The following is a 21,923-nucleotide window of genomic DNA, read 5'->3' as shown; positions in this document are numbered from 1 at the left end:
TTTTAGTTTATTTCTTGACCATTTTAATTGAAAACAATCACAGAAAGGTTACCCAGAAATGATTTGATATTGGCTTATTGTGCCTTTCAGTAATTAGTGGGAAAGAGGGGTATTTTTGTGTTGAGGCCTGCCTGTTTGACTTGAAGCCCCTGGTCCAGAGACCAGAAGGGGTTTGCTGCCTCAAACCACAAACATCCAGCTGAAAAACAACCATATGACAAGCATTTCACTACACCCGCAATCACTTCTGCTAAATATGTGACCAATAAAATTTGACTTGAAGCTATATGATCCTGCCTTTCTCACTGGTTGACTGAACCATAGAGAGGTGCAAAGATGGATGTGTGTGTGTGTGTGTGTGTGTGTGTGTGTGTGTGTGTGTGTGTGTGTGTGTGTGTGTGTGTGTGTGTATTTGTGTGTGTGTGTGTGTGTGTGTGTGTGCCCTTCTTCTGCCTGCTGTGCGATTAATACGGAGAGTGAGTGTAGTGCTGTGTGATTAAGGAGTGACCCAACACCACACTGCAACTCAGCACTACACATCTACTGTGACATGACAGCACTAAACTCACTCACTCTCTTTACAGCCAATAAGTGGGATGGACAGAGACACTTGTGTATACAATATATATATACGGTGCGTGTGATACAGCACGTGTATCACGATGGAATCCTCCAGAGCGCATACCAGGAATCCTCCAGAGCGGAGCATACTCCCCAGTCATTGTCTTTTTCTCATTTGTGCAAAAGTCCATCCTCCTTCCTCTCTACTCCATGACCGGGAAATCGTTAAGTGGAGTAGGCAAATAGAAGGTCCACCCCTCCTCAATAGCCTCCTTTTGGCAAGGAAGCACAAGTGTATCCTACCATGGAAGAGATTTGATATATGCCACCCCCAGCTGTTGTATTGTAGTAGGAAAAAAGCATGCACAAATTTAAAATTGATACGCTACTTATCATTTTATCTACACTAAACAAAAATAACTTCAACATGTAAAGTGTTGGTCCCAAGTTTCATGAACAGACATTTTCCATCTGTACAAAAAGCTGATTTCTCTCAAATGTTGTGCACAAATTTGTTTATATCCCTGTTAGTGAGCATTTCTCCTTTGACAAAATAATCCATCCACCTGACAGGCGTGGATCAAGAAGCTGATTAAACAGCATGATCATTTCATAGGTGCACCTTGTGTTGGGGACAATGAAAGGCCACTTTCAAATGTGCAGTTTTGTCACACAACACAACGCCACAGGTGTCTCAAGTTTTGAGGGAGGCCCACCCATGGCTGCACCACTGCCCAGTCATGTGAAATCCATAGGTTAGGGCCTAATGATTTATTTTAATTGACTGATTTCCATATATGAACTGCAACTCAGTAAAATCTTTGAAATTGTTGCATGTTGCATTTATATCTAAGTTCAGTATATAAAACATCTTGAACAACGAACTTAATTTGTTTTAATCACTTTTCACATTTATTTCTGGATACATCCAGTAAACGTAACTTGCCTGATGATGAGTAAGTGGAGAAGGAGCTTCTCATTGCATACAAGCGCATTTTCGTCCAGGTTCACTCTCCTCGCTGCATCTCCTTGATTATCTTCAACCTTTTTCCAAAGGAGGCGAGAGAAGATGGAGGAGAGAGAAAAATAAAATTGCTCCCATGATAGCACATTTGATTTTCCGCAGTGGAAAATAAGTGAAAGACTGCCACCCACTGGACATTATTGGTTTTACAAGCTCAAATCCTGTCACAAAAAAAATGTATGTACTAAAAGCTTGGGCTGTAAACGAAAGCAAATGCTAAAAATGAAACTTCTAGACATCATTGTAAAACTTCACAGTATTTTACCGATTGTGAGTCAGCTAATAAATGTAGATTTCCGTCAAGGTACTGGAGTGACAAGAAAAGTTGGATTCAAACATTAGTTGATTCTTTATTTATAGAAAACAGTAAAAAAGCACATGGAATCAGATATTTCAAGCCACATATCAAGGCACCTTCATAGTTGGTTTGAAGTCAGATACAAATCTGATTCCTGGCCATGTCGCTTAGCTAGTGTCTGAATGGTAAAATCAGATTTATTTGCCCTCAATAATTTTTGGTATATTTGTTATTTGGTATAAACTATATATACAAAAGTATGTGGATACCCCTTCAAATGAGTGGATTCAGCAATTTCAGCCACACCCGTTGCTGACAGGTGTATAAACTTGAGCACACAGCCATGCAATCTCCATAGATTTAATTTACTGAAGAGCTCAGTGACTTTCAACATGGCACCGTCATAGGATGCCACCTTTCCAACAGATCAGTTCGTCAAATTTCTGCCCTGCTAAAGCTGCTCCGGTCAACTGTAAGTGCTGTGATTGTGAAGTGGAAACGTCTAGGAGCAACAACGGCTCAGCCATGAAGTGTTAGGCCACACAAGCTCACAGAACGGGACCGCTGAGTGCTGAAGCGCATAAAAAAACGTATGTCCTCGGTTGTAATACTCACCACCGAGTTCCAAACTGTCTCTGGAAGCAACTTTAGCCCAAGAACTGTTCCTCGGGAGCTTCATGAAATCGGTTTCCATGGCCGAGCAGCAGCACACAAGCCTTAAATCTCCATGCGCAATGCCAAGCAACAGCCTGAATGGTGTAAAGCTCACCACCATTGGACTCTGGAGCAGTGGAAAATGGTTCTCTGGATAGATGAATCATGCTTCAGCATCTGGCAGTCCGACGGACAAATCTGGGTTTGGCGGATGCCAGGCGAACACCTATCCGAATGCATAGCGCCAACTGTAGAGTTTGGTGGAGGAGTACTAATGGTCTGGTGCCGTTTTCATGGTTCGGGCAAGGCCCCTTAGTTCCAGTGAAGGGAAATCTCAACGCTAGAGCATGACATTCTAGACAATTCTGTGCTTCCTACTTTGTGGCAACAGTTTGGGGAAGGCCTTTTCCTGTTTCAGCATGACAATACCCTCGTGCACAAAGTGAGGTCCAAACAGAAATTGTTTATCAAGATCAGTGTGGAAGAACTTGACAGGCCTGCACAGAGCCCTGACCTCAACCCCATCGAACACCTTTGGGATGAATTGGAACACCGACTGCGAGCTAGGCGTAATCGCCCAACATCAGTGCCCGACCTCACCAATGCTCTTGTGGCTGAATGTAAGCAAGTCCCCTAAGCAATGTCCCAACATCTAGTGGAAAGCCTTCCCAGAAGAGTGGAGACTGTTATAGCAGCAAAGGGGGGACCAATTCCATATTAATGCCCATGATTTTGGAATGAGATGTTCAATGAGCAGGTGTTCACATACACCATCAAAGTATCTGTGATCAACAGATGCCTATCTGTATTCCCAGTCATTTGAAAACCCATAGATTAGGGCCTAATTTATTTATTTCAATTGGCTGACTTCCTTAATGAACTGTAACTCAGTAACATCTTTGAATTGTTGCATTTATATTTTTGATCAGTGTATAATTTAGGTCACCTGCTAAAATAATCTATTATAGCAACATAAAAACACCAAATTATGCCCTTGGTGGGATGAATATACAATGAAATCCATGTAAGGTACAATTCAACATTAGAAAACGACCTTCTTGGTCCATGTGCTGAGATATAAGGGACAATTCTGTATTCTTATTCATCAGGATGACTACATATCTTACTTACTGACTTTGTCCCCATGGGGACATTTTGTTGCAGTATCATGTACACGTTTAAAATTGCTTTTAAATACAGTAGAAAACAAATTGACAATACAAAATTCATAACAGTTACATACCAATAAAAAGAGACTAGCCTACTGGTCTTACTGGGTCGATAGGACCATTAGCCCGAGCTGTTTAGGAGGGATATCACACCTGGCACAAATGATTCAATCGAATGTATTTATAAAGCCCTTTTTCACATCCGCCGATGTCAGAAAGTGCTATACAGAAACACAGTCTAAAGCGCCAAACAAATCAAATCAAATGTATTTATATAGCCCTTCGTACATCAGCTGATATCTCAACGTGCTGTACAGAAACCCAGCCTAAAACCCCAAACAGCAAGCACTGCAGATGTAGAAGCAAGGTGGCTCGGATCACCATGCGCAATGCTGTCTAGTTCTGTCTTTTCTGCCAGGGGGCACCCTATACCTGCACTACACCGCTGCTGTTACTACAGTGGGCGGGAGCATCGGCCTCTCCAACCCAGCTCTTTAAATTAAATTTAACTCTTGCAATAAAACTTCTGACAATCTCTTTAAGTGTTTGAGAACCATATGCTTTTTCATCATGGAGCCCATGCACATGCCATGTGATAAGTTGGATTTTGTTGGTCTTTACTTCCAAATGTCTATGTAGATAAATAATACAAAACACAAAACAGATTAAAAAGTCTCAATTGCTTTACTGACAATAATGCAATATTAAACTAAATCTGATGTTCAGATCTACAAATGTTTTGACATATTACATGTTATCAAGGGTAGTTGTGATCCAGGAAAGTCCAGCATACTGTAGATGAGCAGCCGACATGTTGGTCACACAATTTACTGTAAACGGTCAAAAGGTAACGCAGTAGCACGGGAGTGTGCAGCGCTTCTCAAATGTAAAATGTATGCGTTTCCACACTCTCGTCCTAATAAATGTCACACTCAAGAAAATGCCCTCAAAGACTGCACTAGGAGCACAGGAGTGAGGAGCGCAGTAGTATTGAGAAACACCCATAGTTTTTTCCAAAATAGAAGAGCCAGAGTGACCATAGGAGTTGGCAAGGCAGCACAAACAGATCTGGGACCAGGCTATTAAAGAACTCCCTTAATAATTGTAGCTGTAACGACATGCTTGCATTGTGTCTGACGGCTGACTGACATGACAGCCCATTACCAATCAATAATCATAAACGGTTCTGATTAATATGGAAGAACATCACACACAGGTGAACACAACATAAGATACAAATCCAAAATACAGTCCACTGCCAGCTTTACAAAGGGGTGGATATTAGCTTTACAGTGGAGATTGACAAAACAAGGTTATTTACATTTTACAGCACAATATCTTTGTAACAGGTTGGTGTTGTGAACGCGCCCCAGTATGGCCCTGTTAGGAGAAATCAGCTTGAACACCTCTCCAACTGCTAATTACTAGTGGGAAACCTGTCTATCATCCCTGAGCTCCGACTTCTACTAAGTCACCTACTAAGAATATGACCTCGATAACATACAATTTCAGCACTTAAAACACAAAAAAACATGTAAATAAATCTGTTTTTTGAACATTACAACTTGACAGCTGTACTTTTTGTTTATGGTTGACACCGCATTAGCCAATCAGCGTTTCTCAACAAGTTCAAAACACTTGAACGCATCCAACTGGTATTTACGACTTCCCAACTGCTAATTACCACTTTTCTAGTTGGTTATGAACTCAGTATTAAAGTGGAGCTGAACTTGCTGATTTAGCATCGGTTTCAATTCTCATCATTCAGTAAATGCAACTGAGAACAACATCTGGGTTATGGAGGCATGTTTTGATGTGGGTGTCTCGTGTGTGTTCGAATGAGGGAAGTGTTTGTACTTTCACTCTGACAAAACAGTACAGTTACTCACCCTTCTAGATAACTTGAAACCATCAAACCAGATCTTGTATCTGGAAGTTACCTAGACTAGCTAGCAAACTAGCTAGCAAGCTTCAGCCGGCCCAAAATTGGTTTGACTTTGTATATCCTATTGTTGGTGCTATATCGTTTCAGTTGTTTTAAATGTACCCTTTTATTTAACTAGACAAGTCAGTTAAGAACAAATTCTTATTTACAATGACAGCCTACTCCGGCTAAACCTGGACGAAAAATTTGACATATAAATGGTACATCATTTTCATATTGCACACCTTTTAGTTGCCTCAAATGCTTTCTTTATATATTAATTTCTACAATTTCAAAAATTGACATTAAGTAATTGAAACCTGGCAGTATTGATATTTTAAAATATTGTCCCATGTACCTTGAGTAATTCTAACTAGCCCATAAAGATATTGAATGTCAAACCAAATTGACCATGGCATTGTGCTCCAAATCGATGATTACTTGGGGGCAGGATTAAAAAAAAATTTTAAAAAAAAAACTCTTCATTCCATGACACACCATTCCATGACACACCATTTTTTCTTAATCATCTCATAAACCTGTTATGGACGAGACTGACTTCAGGAGCGAAATTATCCCATTTCCACTTCATAGTCAATTTTGACACTATAATAAAATGTTTGACTCATACCGATGCAACACCAGCAGTTTTTTTTAAAGGATAAATTCCTTATTACGTTCAGTTGCTCTTTAATAATCCATACTGAACAACATTCACCAGGGAGGTTTAGCACCACAAGCCTTCATACATTGGTGTGAAACTTAATAAAAACCAGGCAGGCAGCAGAGATTAAACCGTCCAGTCTTGTAGAGCCAGAGCAGAGCATCGTAACTCAAGTCAACATCTTTGTGCCATTGCTGATTAAAGTCCAAATGGAAACGGAGAGTCCCTGCCCCGAAGAGATTTGATCACAAGTTCCTGTATAAAAGCTTGCCAACTGCACTCATTATGAAGGTGGAAAAGAGGTTCCAGATGTACTTCTGCACAATATTTAACCATTCTAAACCATTATGGAGTAGCACGGTGGGTGGATGCACGGTCTGTCAAGGAAGACTTGGATGAAAATAAATTATGGGAGTTCTGAGATACAAAAACAGTGAAAAGGAGAAAAAACACAAGTACATATTAGATTATATGGAATATATCATACAATGAAATGCACAAAACACAAGCTGTATATAATTTGTTAAAACATGGATTAACGCACAAAGAGATTCAATAAACACTAAAGAAATGCATAGCATAAAATTGGCAAAAAATGTGCCATTTCTACTGCACTCCATACCTAAACCACGCCCAATTTAATTGGTTCATTAGGGCACGCAATGGAAAATGAGCATTTTAGATTGGACAAATTTGGATAAACCCTGCCTGTTCCAGTCTGTTCTCTTCAAAAGATAGATAATGAACACGACCCTAGTCTTGGGAGTGTACAGTAGCGGTAGCACCTCCAGTCCAGGAGTGCTGGTGGTGAAAGGAGAGCACTCCCGGTGAAGCAGAGGGAGAATACAGGAAGTACGACGTTGCCGGGGCGTCGCTAGGGCTCTCTGTAAGCGGTCTGCTGTAAACTCTACTGCTGCCAGGACTAATATTCATAAAGCATGAAAGAGTAGGAGTGGTGATCTAGGATCAGTTACCCCTGCTCATATAATCTTATTTATTATGATCTAGAAGGCTAAACTGATCCTAGATCAAGACTCCTATTCTGAGGCGCTTTATAAATATGAGCTCGGGCCCCGAACAGGGCTGCTTCCCCAGCCCCACCGCGTCTCCCACGGGTGTTAGGCGGCATCTGCAGTTCCCCTCCAGCCCTCTAGGAGTCCTCCTCCTCCTCACGGTTGCCAACCACCCTCTTTCGCAAGACCTCCTCTGGGTAACCCAGCCCTCTGGCCTCGGGACGGCCCACTGGAGACACTCTCCTCCAGACCTCCTCCTGTTCGCCATCTTCATCGTCCTCATCATCCTCCTCTCCATCGGCCTCCTGCTCTTCCTCCAGCTGCTGAATAAGCCTGGCTTGTTCCATCGTCTGTTTCTCTGGAACAGGAAAGTGACAAAAGCAATGTGAATAACAGAACATGACAATAACAAATATGTTACATTATATACTCCATGCCATTGCTCCTAAATTAAAACATGTATGCATGCATGATTATGAAGCTGGGTCACAACTTAGGAAGACTACAAAAAAATACAAAATGTCTGTTCTCGAAAGAAATGTTTATGACAAATGATTTCATGTATTCTTCCTCTATAACTTCTCTAAGAGTTCTTGCTTAATGTCGGCACATAAACAGTGCTACATACTTCGCAAAGTTGCATTTGCATGAACATGGATTCGCTGTCATCTCATACTCACTCTGGTAGTAGTTTGGGGAGTTAAATCGTCGTGATGGGAAGACAAAATCAGCTATGAACACCAGTATCTGGGAAGAGAATGCACAAGGGAGGCTGGTGAGGTTATCGAGGAGACCAGACTTGATGTTACTGTAAGATATTGATCTCTTGCGCCCGTTGCCTCCAATAACATCCAAAGTCATACATTTTTCCTGCATTGCTCACATTTTGTATAGGTGGCCCACTATGGAGGGTATGCACATACTACTAAATAATACTTTGTCAGATGCCTTTCAGGACACCTTACATTATAAGTACATTCAAATCAAAGTGCAAGTAAAATCCATCAAACAAAGACAGAATACATAGGGATCACATATCAAGGGGTATGACTTTAACGTACCAGTCCCAGGGCTAGGCCAGAGAAGAGAGTGGCCAGTCCAAAGATGATGTACGAGCCCCACACTGGAATACCCAACTGCTCTGTCAGGTAGTTATGGCAACGCTGGAGGGGAAAGGACAACAGGAACGCAATAAAAAGGTAAGTTAAAGTCAAATGCAAGTCAAACCACCCTGACCATGTTTAAGAAGAACATTCTCTTAAAATTGTTCACAAATCATGTGAAAATTTGTCCCAAATGGCAGCTATTCCCTATACGGGTGCCTTCATAAAGTATTCACACACCTCAACTTTTTCCACATTTAGTGTCAAATGGATTCAATTTAGATTTTTAGTCACTGTCCTACTCAATACCCCATAATGTCAAAGTGGAATTTTCTAGAGTCTATACATGAAGGTGATGGAGAGAGATAAGCCGGGAGAACAAATACAGCCTATAGCTCAAGTGTCAAACTCAATTCAAATGGATTAAATTCACAATACCCCATAATGTCAAAGTGGAATTTTCTAGAGTCTATACATGAAGGTGATGGAGAGAGATAAGCCGGGAGAACAAATACAGCCTATAGCTCAAGTGTCAAACTCAATTCAAATGGATTAAATTCACAACACCCAATAATGTCAAAGTGGAATTATGTTTTTAGAAATATGTATAAATGAAATAGAAATGAAAAGCTGAAATGTCCTTAGTCAATAAGTATTCAACCCCTTTGTTATGACAATCCTAAATAAGTTCAGGAGTAAAAAAAGGTGCTTAACAAGTCACATAAGTTGCATGGAATCACTGTGTGCATTAGTGTTTAACATGATTTTTGAATGACTACCTAGTCTCTGTACCACACACACAAAATATATTATATGTGAGGTCCCTCAGTGAATTTCAAACACAGATTCAACCACAAAGACCAGGGAGGTTTTCCAATGCCACGCAAAGGGCACCTATTGGTAGAATGGTAAAAAGAAATTATAGCAGACACTGAATATTTCCTTGAGCATGGTAAAGTTTTTAATTACACTTTGGATGGAGTATGAATACACCCCGTCACTACAAAGATACAGGCGTCCTTAACTCAGTTGCCAGAGATGAAGGAAACCGCTCAGGGATTTCACGATGGGGCCAATGTGGCGACTTTAAAAACGAGTTTAATGGATGTGATAGGAGAAAACTGAGGATAGATCATCAACATTGTAGCTACTCCAAAATACTAACCTAATTAACAGAGTGAAAATGAAACCTGCCCAGAATACAAATATTCCAAAATATGCATCCGGTTTGCAACATGGCCCTAAAAATAATGCTGGGAGAAAAATAAAAAAAAGTGGCAGTTGAATTGGTCATGAATACTAAGTGTTATGTTTGGGGCAAATCTAATACAACATATTATGGAGTACAACTCTCCATATTTAAGCATAGTGGTGGCTGCATCATGTTATGAGTATGCTTGTAATGATAAGGACTGGAGAGTTTTTACAGGATAAAAACATTTTACAGAATGGATCTAGGTACAGGCAAAATCCAAGAGGACAGCCTGGTTCAGTCTGTTTTCCACCAGACACTGGGTGATGAACTCACCTTTCAACAGGACAATAACCTAAAACACAAGGCCAAATCTACACTAAAGTTGCTTACCAATATGACCGAGAATGTTCTTAAGTGGCCGAGTTACAGTTCTATATTAAATCTGCTTGAAAATCTATGGCACGACATGAAAATGGTTGTCTAGCAATGATCAACAACCAAATTGATAAATATTGTACAATCCAGGCATGCAAAGCTCTTAAGAGATTTAACTAGAAACACTAATCACTGCCAAAGGTTATTCTAACATGTAAATGAGATATTTCTAGATTTCATTTTCAATACATTTGTTAACATTTCTAAATACATGTTTTCACTTTGTCATTATGGGGCAGTAGGTGTAGATTGGTGAGAATTACATTTTGAATTCAGGCTGTAACATCAAAATGTGGAACAAGGCAAGTGTTATGAATACTTTTGGACCAGAACCCTAAAGGCCTTGTTCCAAAGTGTGGTACAAATGGGTTCTAACAGCACGCAGGGAGAAGGCAACAGCAGGACTCACCCTAATGAACATTGACAACTTGAAGAGAGCTGACATTGTGTTCATCCTGCAGAGGAAGAAAAGGAATAAAATACCTTTTAGACTTTTTTTTAACGAGAATCTAATAATCAACAGCTAAAATAATCAACAGCTAAAAACAAAACTTTACCAGGTTAAAGTGTCAGTGGCTGACAGAGGGAGAAATAAGCATGGTTTGCATCCCAAATGGCACCCCATTTCCTATATAGTGCTCTACTTTTGACCAGGGCTATGGTCAAACGTAGTGAACTATATAGGGAGTAGGGTGCCATTTGGGTCTGTTGGTTGCATGTCTAAACCTAAAACTAAGTGGCAAGTAACTACCAGGAGAGGTTGGAGTGTAGTATTTGATATTTCCTGTGGTTCTGAAGTGTAGTGTGTGTCACTGACGAGAAGAACAATTGTGGTTAAGAATGAGTAAAAATAAGATGCTGTCTTCATGAGATAGCTACCATACATTTCCATGTAGAGTCATCTACCCCTATATCACATACTGGGTACAGGTCACTCATGTTATAGCCTTAAATATCTCAACAAACCTTTTAGACCGAAACTATAAATATGTATGAAACATCCTTCCTCTAAAAGCAGTCACCAACCTCTGAGTCAAGATCACTTTCGCAGTCAAAAAGCAATTCTTTTTTTTCTTTTTTAAACATGGCTTAGAAAAATAAATGTAAGCCTATGCACCATTAACGTAATAAAAACAGCAGCTCTTTGCTGTATTTTGTCAGTGCACTTGATTTAGCCACAGCTCTCGTGGTCCGGTCCGCTGTGTAGGCGGACAAATTAAAATGGTTCAAAAGGGAACACTTTTCCAAAGCCCTTCGCACCTAGTAGGAATCAATTGCACTACCGCCAAGAGCACAAGACAACAAAAAAAAAAGTACATTAAGATAGGCAGAAACTGCTTCTCCAATAGAAATCCCCAATCACACATGTAGGTGATGTCATGGCGACGGATAGCTACGCTCAGAAACACGTCATCGTGTCTAACGCTCATCACGCGCCGAACTGCACAGGCTGTCAAACCAAAAGGCACTCCTTTGATATAAAAGTAGTTTTTGATGAAAATGTTAACGTGTCAGTTTGTCACTTTCACGAGTTTGGAGTAATAACGTTCAAATATTTAAGACTGTGGCTTGAATCTAGGTTGTGCCTTTAAAACGATTGAGACAATTAACTACCAAGGGGGAAAAAAAGTTCACTTCTCAAACCCCGGCCTGGTCTGCCACCGTTTTTTTGGGGTACTCGACTATTGGAATATTAAAAAATAAATAAAAACAATTTAAGGCCGGCACTGGAAAATACATTTCTAATTTATCTATATGCCAACAGTGAGCAACAATGCGCAATTTATAATAACCACTACAGATAACAAATCCTAATTGCCTCATATATACAGTCATGGTCAAAAGTTGAGAATGACACAAATATTAATTTCCACAAATTGCTTCAGTGTCTTTAGATATTTTTGTCAGATGTTACTATGGAATACGGAAGTATAATTACAAGCATTTCATAAATGTCAAAGGCTTTTCAATTGAGTTTATTATGCCTGCTGTGTGGAATTTTCTTTATGACTAACCTCATATTGAGACCAAAAATGATTTTACACGTTAGAGACAATTTTTTACTTTGTGGCTGTGGTAACTAGTGAGAACCGGAAAATAGCCTAAGCTGAAAATGACGCAATTATTCCAAAACTGCAGCTCATTGTTGGAACACAAATCACTACTTCAGCCAAACAGTCCATTTTGAATTTGTGATAAAACTATAATTTGGCAAGGAATGTAGCTTGTGTATCTCGTCAGTTAGATACGTTTTTATAACTAGGCTTTTACCTCTGTAGGCGCAGAAGTAGAGGGAGGGCGTGAGACACGGAGGGAAAGGGAATTTAGGGAACATAACTCTGACGCTTGGCTTATATACTTTTTGGTCCCTCAAATGCATATGTACAAATGGAACACTAGAGTCAAAGCAAATTAACTTGGTCTCCAAGACAAACTTTCAACCAAATAGATTTTTTTTTTTAAACATTTTTTTTAATTTTTTTTATTATTTTTTTTAAATCTCTGCTTAAAGATTGAGTTGACATCAGTATGAGTACTCGAGTTCTCAATTACTCATGCCCATCCCCATCTCGAGTTGACCTTTTCATTACATTTCAGAAAGATCCAAAAAGGATTTTGTTTAAGTTTCACACAGAACGACCCAGTATGGAGAAGAGACTGACGATCAAACCATCCACTCACATGAAGGAAGATGGTCCAAACCAGGAAGAAACCGGTTCAATGCCCTGCCACTTCTTCTCATCAATAAAGCTTAGGAAGTCATCTTTGGTGCGAGCCCCCTGGTACCTCCTGAACACACCATCCTTACAGCTGATTCACACACACACAGTTATCATAGAAATCTAGCACACAATTGAAAACAGTTTAACAAGCCAATAGTGGCATTAACCACAATAAGGACAGATGTAGTTTATTTGCCTATTGCACCACTAAGCTATAGGGTTATATATTTACAGTTCTACCATTGAAAATCATTTACTTTTTTATAGCAACATAGGAAGCTAGTGTCTAAACTGGGCGTAGGATCACAACAGTAGCAAAAAAAAGAGACATGAGAAAGAAACACTAACATTTTGTCTTCCCAGACAAAGTCTGAAGCTATCTAACAGCCTCTCACATTCCAGTGAGGGTTATAAACTGAAATGATCACATTTACTGGTGAGTGCAGTCTACATAGTGGTTAGTTGGCATGCATCTGTGAGAAGAACAGGATATGAGACATACAGCAACTTCACGTAACGGAGAGAAAACTTACTGGTAGATGGTCGGAAGTGAAGTGATAATGAATCGTCCACTCAAACCTAAGGTGCGGGTGGGGGAAGGAGAGCAGAATGTTAGTGAATAGGACTTAATATATATAATATGACTTTCTCTGAATGACACCAACATCTTGTTCTTGACTAATATTACAGGTCTACAAAAACCTGGCAATAATAGACTATAGCTAGATAGAATGACATGCATTGTCTACACTACAAAACATAGTGGGTGTTGTGGGAAACAGCCAGGGCCTTAATACAAAGCTCTCTGACCCCTCCCCGCCTAATTTATCTGTGAAAGGAGTAGGGTGCAGTTACCCATAGACTGTGATCGTGGGTCAGTTTAGCATTTTCCCTACTAATAGTTAAGGTTAGGATTGGGGGATGGAGAGCTGATCGCAGATCTGTACCTAGGGAAACTTAATCACGGAGCGCTGTGAAACCTGAAAAGGGAAGTAATTGACAAGCAGACGGTTGGGCAGGCAGTCAGCCAGGGAAGGAGAGTATACATACCAGGCTGTTCAGTAACATCCACTTTCGCTATGTTGACACCCATGTCCTCCCCCCAGTCGGCAAACTCATTCCACATGGGCTGGAGCTGCTGGCACGCCGGACACCAGGGGGCAAAGCTGCCGGGGAAGAGTGAATTGAGGCCAAACATTGGCATGACAATAACATTAGCTAGACAGTTTTCAAACAAAATAAGCTGACAACTACACAAGATTCAATGGTAGCAGTTGTCAACATGTTATGAATGATCAACATTAGTCATATCTATGATTGTAAAAAGACTTTAAAATCAGAGTTCTTCATATGGACACTGAAGCATACCTTAGCTAGGTCAACACAACCTACCGCATTCATTGACGCTAACCATCTTTAGCTCCCATGGAGGATAGTATCTTCTGGCTGGGGAGTTTTGTTAAGAGCCCCAACGCTCGTTATGAACGTTAAAATACATCGCTTGCGGTACGGTTTTGGAAACATACGTAACGCATCTTTCATATTAGCGAGAAATAATTACTTCATACACACCTTTATAGGGTTCCCACATGGACACATCTCCATGTTACAGTGCTTGTTTACGAAAGACAGAGGTGGCCACCTGTGCTAATTAACGGGCTCCAAACACCTGTGTATAAGTAACTGGTGAAGAAGTGTAGTCCATCAACTGGAGGCACACACAGCATATGGATCTGTGCAAAACTGCTACAGTAAGGATATTTTTAATTTGAAAGATTATTTTGGGCTGATATAAAAGCATAAACCTTTGAAAGGAAGTGGGTGCACTTAGAAATGTCCTTGTTTTTGAAGGAAAAGCTATTTTTGTCCATTAAAATAACATCAAATTGATCAGAAACAGTGTAGACCTTGTTAATGTGCACCGGGGCCTCCCACTCTTTCTATTCTGGTTAGAGATAGTTTGCGCTGTTCTGTGAAGGGAGTAGTACACAGCGTTGTACGAGATCTTCAGTTTCTTGGCAATTTCTCGCATGGAATAGCCTTCATTTCTCAGAACAAGAATAGACTGACGAGTTTCAGAAGAAAGTTCTTTGTTTCTGGCCATTTTGAGACTGTAATCAAACTCACAAATGCTGATGCTCCAGATACTCAACTAGTCTAAAGGCCAGTTTTGTTGCTTCTTTAAATCTGCACAACAGTTTTCAGATGTGCTAACATAATTGCAAAAGGGTTTTCTAATGATCAATCAGTCTTTTAAAATTATAAACTTGGATTAGCTAACACAATGTGCCATTGGAACACAGACGTGATGGTTTCTGATAATGGGCATCTGTACACCTATGTAGATATTTCATTCAAAATCAGTACAGTAGTCATTTACAACATGAACAATGCCTACATTATACTTCTGATCAATTTTATGTTATTTTAAATGGATAAAAAAAAGTGATTTTCTTTCAAAAACAAGGACATTTCTAAGTGACCACTAACTTTTGAACGTGTGTTTAAAAAAACAAATGTTTTGCTAGCGATGATTATTATTGATGTTTCTAAACGTTAAAATACAGTGTCGGATTTGTAGATCACATGCAGCCAACCGTGGGAGAAACTAACAGCTGAAAACCCTACGGAGAAGGCTTTTCGAGAGCTATACATTTGAACTGTAACCTCTTCAGTTCAAATAACAACAAATCACCTTTTTCGGTAAACAGAACAGCTAAAAGCAAGCTATACAGTGTTGGTTTACAATTGTATTGTTTACAAACAATGAAGTAAAACAAGCATATATTTTGTATTTTAATGGGGTTAGACAATTTAACTAAAGTTATATTCTTCAAGAGTCAATGGCTATTTGGCTACCATTAACTTAAGTTTAAAAAAAATTGATGTAGCAAATCTCAGATTTCCTCTCAGAATTTGCTGCTTCAAGTTAGTTGTATACATGTCATCTCATATTTGGGAGTGTAAAAATCAAGTGTGAATAGTATGTGTGGTCTCAATGAAAAACAAATGCAGACCGTGCTGCAATCTCTGTTGGAAATTCCAAAAATGGCATGGCATGGGGCCCCATAGATTTTGTTATAATGTTTGAAACACTCAGATAGCATAACACAACATAAGCCATAGCAAAATGTGTAGAAATGCAAGAAAATGGCTTTAAAAACTGCACATTTCTCTCTGCCCCATAACAAAATTACAGGAAATTAGCTTGAAAACAGCAATTGTCTCAGTGGCCAAGAGGGTGTCTACATTTTTTTTATATGGTGCCCCCCACCCCCACTAAGTTTGCCACCTCTGCTTAAAGAAATCGTAGTGGAAACACTGCTAATTCTATGTAGAAGCCTAACAACAATACTCAGTATCCAGCAGCCAAACGCTAGCTTTCCACCTCATTGGACCTGATTATCATGTGTTACTTGAAAGCATTTCATTTAGATTCCTAGCTGCAAGCCTAGCTACATTGTTGCATATCTAAAGCCAAGGCTACGCTAGTTTATCAAGATCAGAACTAGGTGATTAGGTGTGGTCTGAAAATCCACACCTGCCGATTCAAGACTACAAAAAACGGGACTATTGCCGAACAACGTAGCTATATGACTAGCTAAGCAGTTAGCTTAGCATGCTTGCTAGCTGTACTTACAATTCAATCATCCATTCCCCTGCCAAGATGTCTTCCCAGTTTCCGTCAGTGATCTCTTTGAGGCTACTCGGTTTGGCCAAAGCTGGCTGCGACGTCAAGTAAATAACCAAAATTAGTGAACATGTTAGGAGAATCGATTTTGATCGCAAAGGTAAAGAAAACAACATAGCATCGCCGATTTTATAATCCAGCAAGGGCGCCATGTTTAGGTCAACTCTTCGTCGGTCGTTGCTAGTTACCACAGTCACAAAGCCATAATTATGGCTAAACCCAGCCTATTTATACAATTTCTCTTCTTAAAATCAGATTTGATCCTAACCTTAACCACACTGCTAACATTATGTCTAACCCTAACCTAAAAAAAATGTGTTTAAATTGTTCACGATATTTTGACTTTGTGGCTGTGGTAACTAGTGGCAACCCTCTACTTTTTATTTTTTTGTATTACAAGAATATTGTACAAACCAATTTATAAACGGGGTGGTTCGAGCCCTGAATGCTGATTGGCTGACAGCCGTGGTATAGCAGATCGTATACCATGGGTATGACAAAACATTTATTTTTACTGCTCTAATTACATTGACAACCAGTTTATAATAGCAATACCCATGGTATATTGGCCATATAACACAACCCCTCAGACCTTATTGCTTAAATATATCACACATAACAAACAAAAAAGCCAACATAAAAACATTCTACATAAAACAAGAGACAAAAAATCCACATATATATCACGCTATGGACAAGTCACATTTTTGACAAATACGTTAGGCACATCTTTGATCATTTGATATTTATATATGTTAGGGATGTTATATAATATTGTAAATCAATTAGATAAATATATATTTTTTAAATTACCCATGAACTTACCCATTAACATTTTTCCCAATAAAATGTAAAAATGCACAATATATTGGCAGTCACTGTGCGTGTATGTACACTAAAAAAGAATATCACATTTGGTAATGCTTATAGGTTTACTCGTCTTATCACTAATACATATGTTAATATCTGTCCAAAATATTTCACTATGCAAACAATCAAAAAATAAATGCTCTATTGTCTCGTTTTCCAACTCACAAAAGCTACATTCCTTTTCTACATGAATACATATTTAGAAATAAGACAATTACAAAGATAACATCTGTGAAGGATCTTGTAAGAGACTTATCTTACTTTATCAGTTATCAAATATTTATGTGGATTAGTCCACACTCGCTGCCATTTCACATCAAATGAAGATGTGCATTGAAAAATTGCAGCAAGGGTAAACGTCCTGTTAATTTCTCTGACTAAATTGTTATTCAATTTCTTATCTAATATATATTGATGCCATTCATTTCTACACTATCACTTTAACTTCAACCCTCTACTTCCTTTAAACCCAGCTAACTCTGAAACCGCCCCTCAGCAGTTTTCTAAACAACTGTAAAATATACAGTTCACATTGACAGCTCTTTAATGTCACATTAAAATTCATGATTGGTGGGTTTTTATTTCGTAGTTTAGAATTGTTTTCTAATGCTAAATATTTGAGTTTGTTGCATAGTCCGCTGCCACTTTTGGTCACACGGCAAGCAAATAACGTGTTGCAATCAAGACCGCAACGTCGTAAAATCATCCGTCCATGCTTTATCTATACCACTAGCAGGTGGCACTGTCTGTCTTTGAGCTTGAAATCACAAGCTCTACTGGCCAGCTTCTGCGTAGCAACCTAGGTGTGCCAAAAGCCCTCCTCAAAAAAAATCTAAATGTATTTGTCACATGCGCCGAATACAACAGGTGTGGACCTTAAAATGCTTACTTACAAGCCTTTAACCAACAATGCACTTTTAAGAAAAATACCCCCCCAAAATAAGAAATACAAGTAACAAATAATTAAAGAGCAGCAGTAAAATAACAATAGCGAGGCTATATACAGGGGGTACCGGTACAGAGTCAATGTGCGGGGACACTGGTTAGTCAAGGTAATTGAGGTAATACAGTGCCTTGCGAAAGTATTCGGCCCCCTTGAACTTTGCAACCTTTTGCCACATTTCAGGCTTCAAACATAAAGATAAAAACTGTATTTTTTTTGTGAAGAATCAACAACAAGTGGGACACAATCATGAAGTGGAACGACATTTATTGGATATTTCAAACTTTTTTAACAAATCAAAAACTGAAAAATTGGGCGTGCAAAATTATTCAGCCCCCTTAAGTTAATACTTTGTAGCGCCACCTTTTGCTGCGATTACAGCTGTAAGTCGCTTGGGGTATGTCTCTATCAGTTTTGCACATCGAGAGACTGACATTTTTTCCCATTCCTCCTTGCAAAACAGCTCGAGCTCAGTGAGGTTGGATGGAGAGCATTTGTGAACAGCAGTTTTCAGTTCTTTCCACAGATTCTCGATTGGATTCAGGTCTGGACTTTGACTTGGCCATTCTAACACCTGGATATGTTTATTTTTGAACCATTCCCATTGTAGATTTTGCTTTATGTTTTGCATCATTGTCTTGTTGGAAGACAAATCTCCGTCCCAGTCTCAGGTCTTTTGCAGACTCCATCAGGTTCTCTTCCAGAATGGTCCTGTATTTGGCTCCATCCATCTTCCCATCAATTTTAACCATCTTCCCTGTCCCTGCTGAAGAAAAGCAGGCCCAAACCATGATGCTGCCACCACCATGTTTGTCAGTGGGGATGGTGTGTTCAGCTGTGTTGCTTTTACACCAAACATAACGTTTTGCATTGTTGCCAAAAAGTTCAATTTTGGTTTCATCTGACCAGAGCACCTTCTTCCACATGTTTGGTGTGTCTCCCAGGTGGCTTGTGGCAAACTTTAAACAACACTTTTTATGAATATCTTTAAGAAATGGCTTTCTTCTTGCCACTCTTCCATAAAGGCCAGATTTGTGCAATATACGACTGATTGTTGTCCTATGGACAGAGTCTCCCACCTCAGCTGTAGATCTCTGCAGTTCATCCAGAGTGATCATGGGCCTCTTGGCTGCATCTCTGATCAGTCTTCTCCTTGTATGAGCTGAAAGTTTAAAGGGACGGCCAGGTCTTGGTAGATTTGCAGTGGTCTGATACTCCTTCCATTTCAATATTATCGCTTGCACAGTGCTCCTTGGGATGTTTAAAGCTTGGGAAATATTTTTGTATCCAAATCCGGCTTTAAACTTCTTCACAACAGTATCTCGGATCTGCCTGGTGTGTTCCTTGTTCTTCATGATGCCCTCTGCGCTTTTAACGGACCTCTGAAACTATCACAGTGCAGGTGCATTTATACAGAGACTTGATTACACACAGGTGGATTGTATTTATTATTAGTCATTTAGGTCAACATTGGATCATTCAGAGATCCTCACTGAACTTCTGGAGAGAGTTTGCTGCACTGAAAGTAAAGGGGCTGAATAATTTCGCAAGGCACTGTATGTACATGTAGGTAGAGTTATTAAAGTGACTATGCATAGATAATAACAAAGAGTAGTAGCAGCATAAAAGGGGGGACAATGCAAATATTCTGGATAGCCATTTTATTAGATGTCCAGGAGTCTTATGGCTTGGTGGTAGAAGCTGTTTAGAAGCCTCTTGGACCTAGACTTTGTGCTCCGGTACCACTTGCAGTGCCGTAGCAGAGAGAATAGTCTATGACTAGGGTGGCTGGAGTGTGACAATTTTTAGGGCCTTCCTTTAGGGCCTACACCGTCTGGTATAGAGGTCCTGGATGGCAGGAAGCTTCGCCCCAGCGATGTACTGGACCGTACGCACTACACTCTGTAGTGCCATACCAGGCAGTGATGCAACCTGCAACCCATCAGGACGCTCTCGATGGTGCAGCTATAGAACCTTTTGAGGATCTGAGGACCCATGCTATATCTTTTCAGTCTCCTGGGGGGATTAGGTTTTGTTGTGCCCTCTTCACGACTGTCTTGCTGTGCTTGGAACATGTTAGTTTGTTGGTGATGTGGAAAACAAGGAACTTGAAGCTCTCAACCTGCTCCAATACAGCCCTGCCAATGAAAATCGGAGCATGCTCGGTCTTCCTTTTCCTGTAGTCCACAATCATCTCCTTTGTCTTGATCACGTTGAGGGAGAGGTTGTTGTCCTGTCCCTATAGGCTGTCTCATAATTTCAGTGAACTTAATGATGGTGTTGGAGTCATGCAGTCATGTGTGAACAGGGAGTACAGGAGGGAACTGAGCACGCACCCCTGAGGGGCCCCCGTGGTGAGGATCAGCTTGGCAAATGTGTTGTTACCTACCCTTAATACCTGGGGCCTGGCCCGTCAGGAAGTTCAGGATCCAGTTGCAGAGGGAGGTGTTTAGTCCCAGGGTCCTTAGCTTATTTTTTTTTAACCCTTATTTAACTAGGCAAGTCAGTTAAGAACAAATTCTTATTTTCAATGACGGCCTAGCAACAGTGGGTTAACTGCCTGTTCAGGGGCAGAACAACAGATTTGTACCTTGTCAGCTCGGGGGTTTGAACTTGCAACCTTCCGGTTACTAGTCCAACGCTCTAACCGCTAGGCTACCCTGCCGCTTTAAAGGGCACTATGGTGTTGAACGCTGAGCTGTAGTCAATGAATAGCATTCTCACATAGGTGTTCCTTTTGTCCAGGTGTGAAAGGGCAGTGTGGAGTGCAATAGAGATTGCATCATCTGTGGATCTATTGGGGCGGTATATGAATTGGAGTGGTTCTAAGGTTTCTGGGATAATGGTGTTGATGTGAGCCATGATCAGCCTTTCAAAGCACTTCATGGCTACAGATGTGAGTGCTACGAGTCGATAGTCATTTAGGCAGGTTACCTTAGTGTTCTTGGGCACAGGGACTATGGTGGTCTGCTTGAAACATGTTGGTATTACAGACTCAGACAGGGAGAGGCTGAAAATGTCAGTGAAGACACTTGCCAGTTGGTCAGCACATGCTCGGAGTACATGTCCTGGTAATCCGTCTGACCCTGCGACTTTGTGAGTGTTGACTTGTTTAAAGGTCTTACTCACATCTGCTCCAGGGAGCATGATCACACAGTCGTCCGGAATGCATGTTTCAGTGTTACTTGCCTCGAAGCGAGCATAGAAGTTATTTAGCTAGTTTGGTAGGCTCGTGTCACTGGGCAGCTCTCGGTTGTGCTTTCCTTTGTAGTCTGTAATAGTTTGCCAGCCCTGCCACATCCAACAAGTGTCGGAGCCGGTGTAGAACGATTCGATCTTAGTCCTGTATTGATGCTTTGCCTGTTTATGGTTTGTCGTAGGGCATAGCGGGATTTCTTATAAGCTTCCGGGTTAGAGTCCCAGATCTACCCTTTAGCTCAGTGCAAATGTTGCCTGTAATCCATGGCTTCTGGTTGGGTATGTACCTGTACGTACAGTCACTGTGGGGACGGCTTCATCGATGCACTTATTGATGAAGCCAGTGACTGAAGTGGTGAACTCCTCAATGCCATCGGAAGAATCGCAGATCATATTCCAGCCGGTGCTAGCAAAACAGTCCTGTAGCTTAGCATCTGCTTCATCTGACCACTTTTTAA

General features: G+C 40.3%; 1 protein-coding gene across 1 annotated transcript; it reads right to left on the bottom strand.

Annotated features, from left to right (window-relative positions):
- Nucleotides 1-4,371: 4,371 nt before the first annotated feature.
- On the bottom strand, nt 4,372-16,750 carry LOC110497565 (thioredoxin-related transmembrane protein 1). The gene is made up of 8 exons (XM_021573727.2): nt 16,404-16,750; nt 13,814-13,929; nt 13,297-13,342; nt 12,723-12,851; nt 10,450-10,495; nt 8,369-8,470; nt 7,988-8,054; nt 4,372-7,665 (listed from the first exon to the last, which is right to left on the bottom strand). The coding sequence occupies exons 1-8, from the start codon at nt 16,604-16,606 to the stop codon at nt 7,445-7,447; spliced, it is 930 nt and encodes a 309-aa protein (XP_021429402.2). The 5' UTR covers nt 16,607-16,750; the 3' UTR covers nt 4,372-7,444.
- Nucleotides 16,751-21,923: the final 5,173 nt, after the last annotated feature.

The sequence above is a fragment of the Oncorhynchus mykiss genome, chromosome 19 (genome assembly GCF_013265735.2).
Source record: "Oncorhynchus mykiss isolate Arlee chromosome 19, USDA_OmykA_1.1, whole genome shotgun sequence".
Classification (NCBI taxonomy): Eukaryota; Metazoa; Chordata; class Actinopteri; order Salmoniformes; family Salmonidae; genus Oncorhynchus; species Oncorhynchus mykiss.
This window is presented reverse-complemented; position numbering and strand designations above follow the sequence as displayed.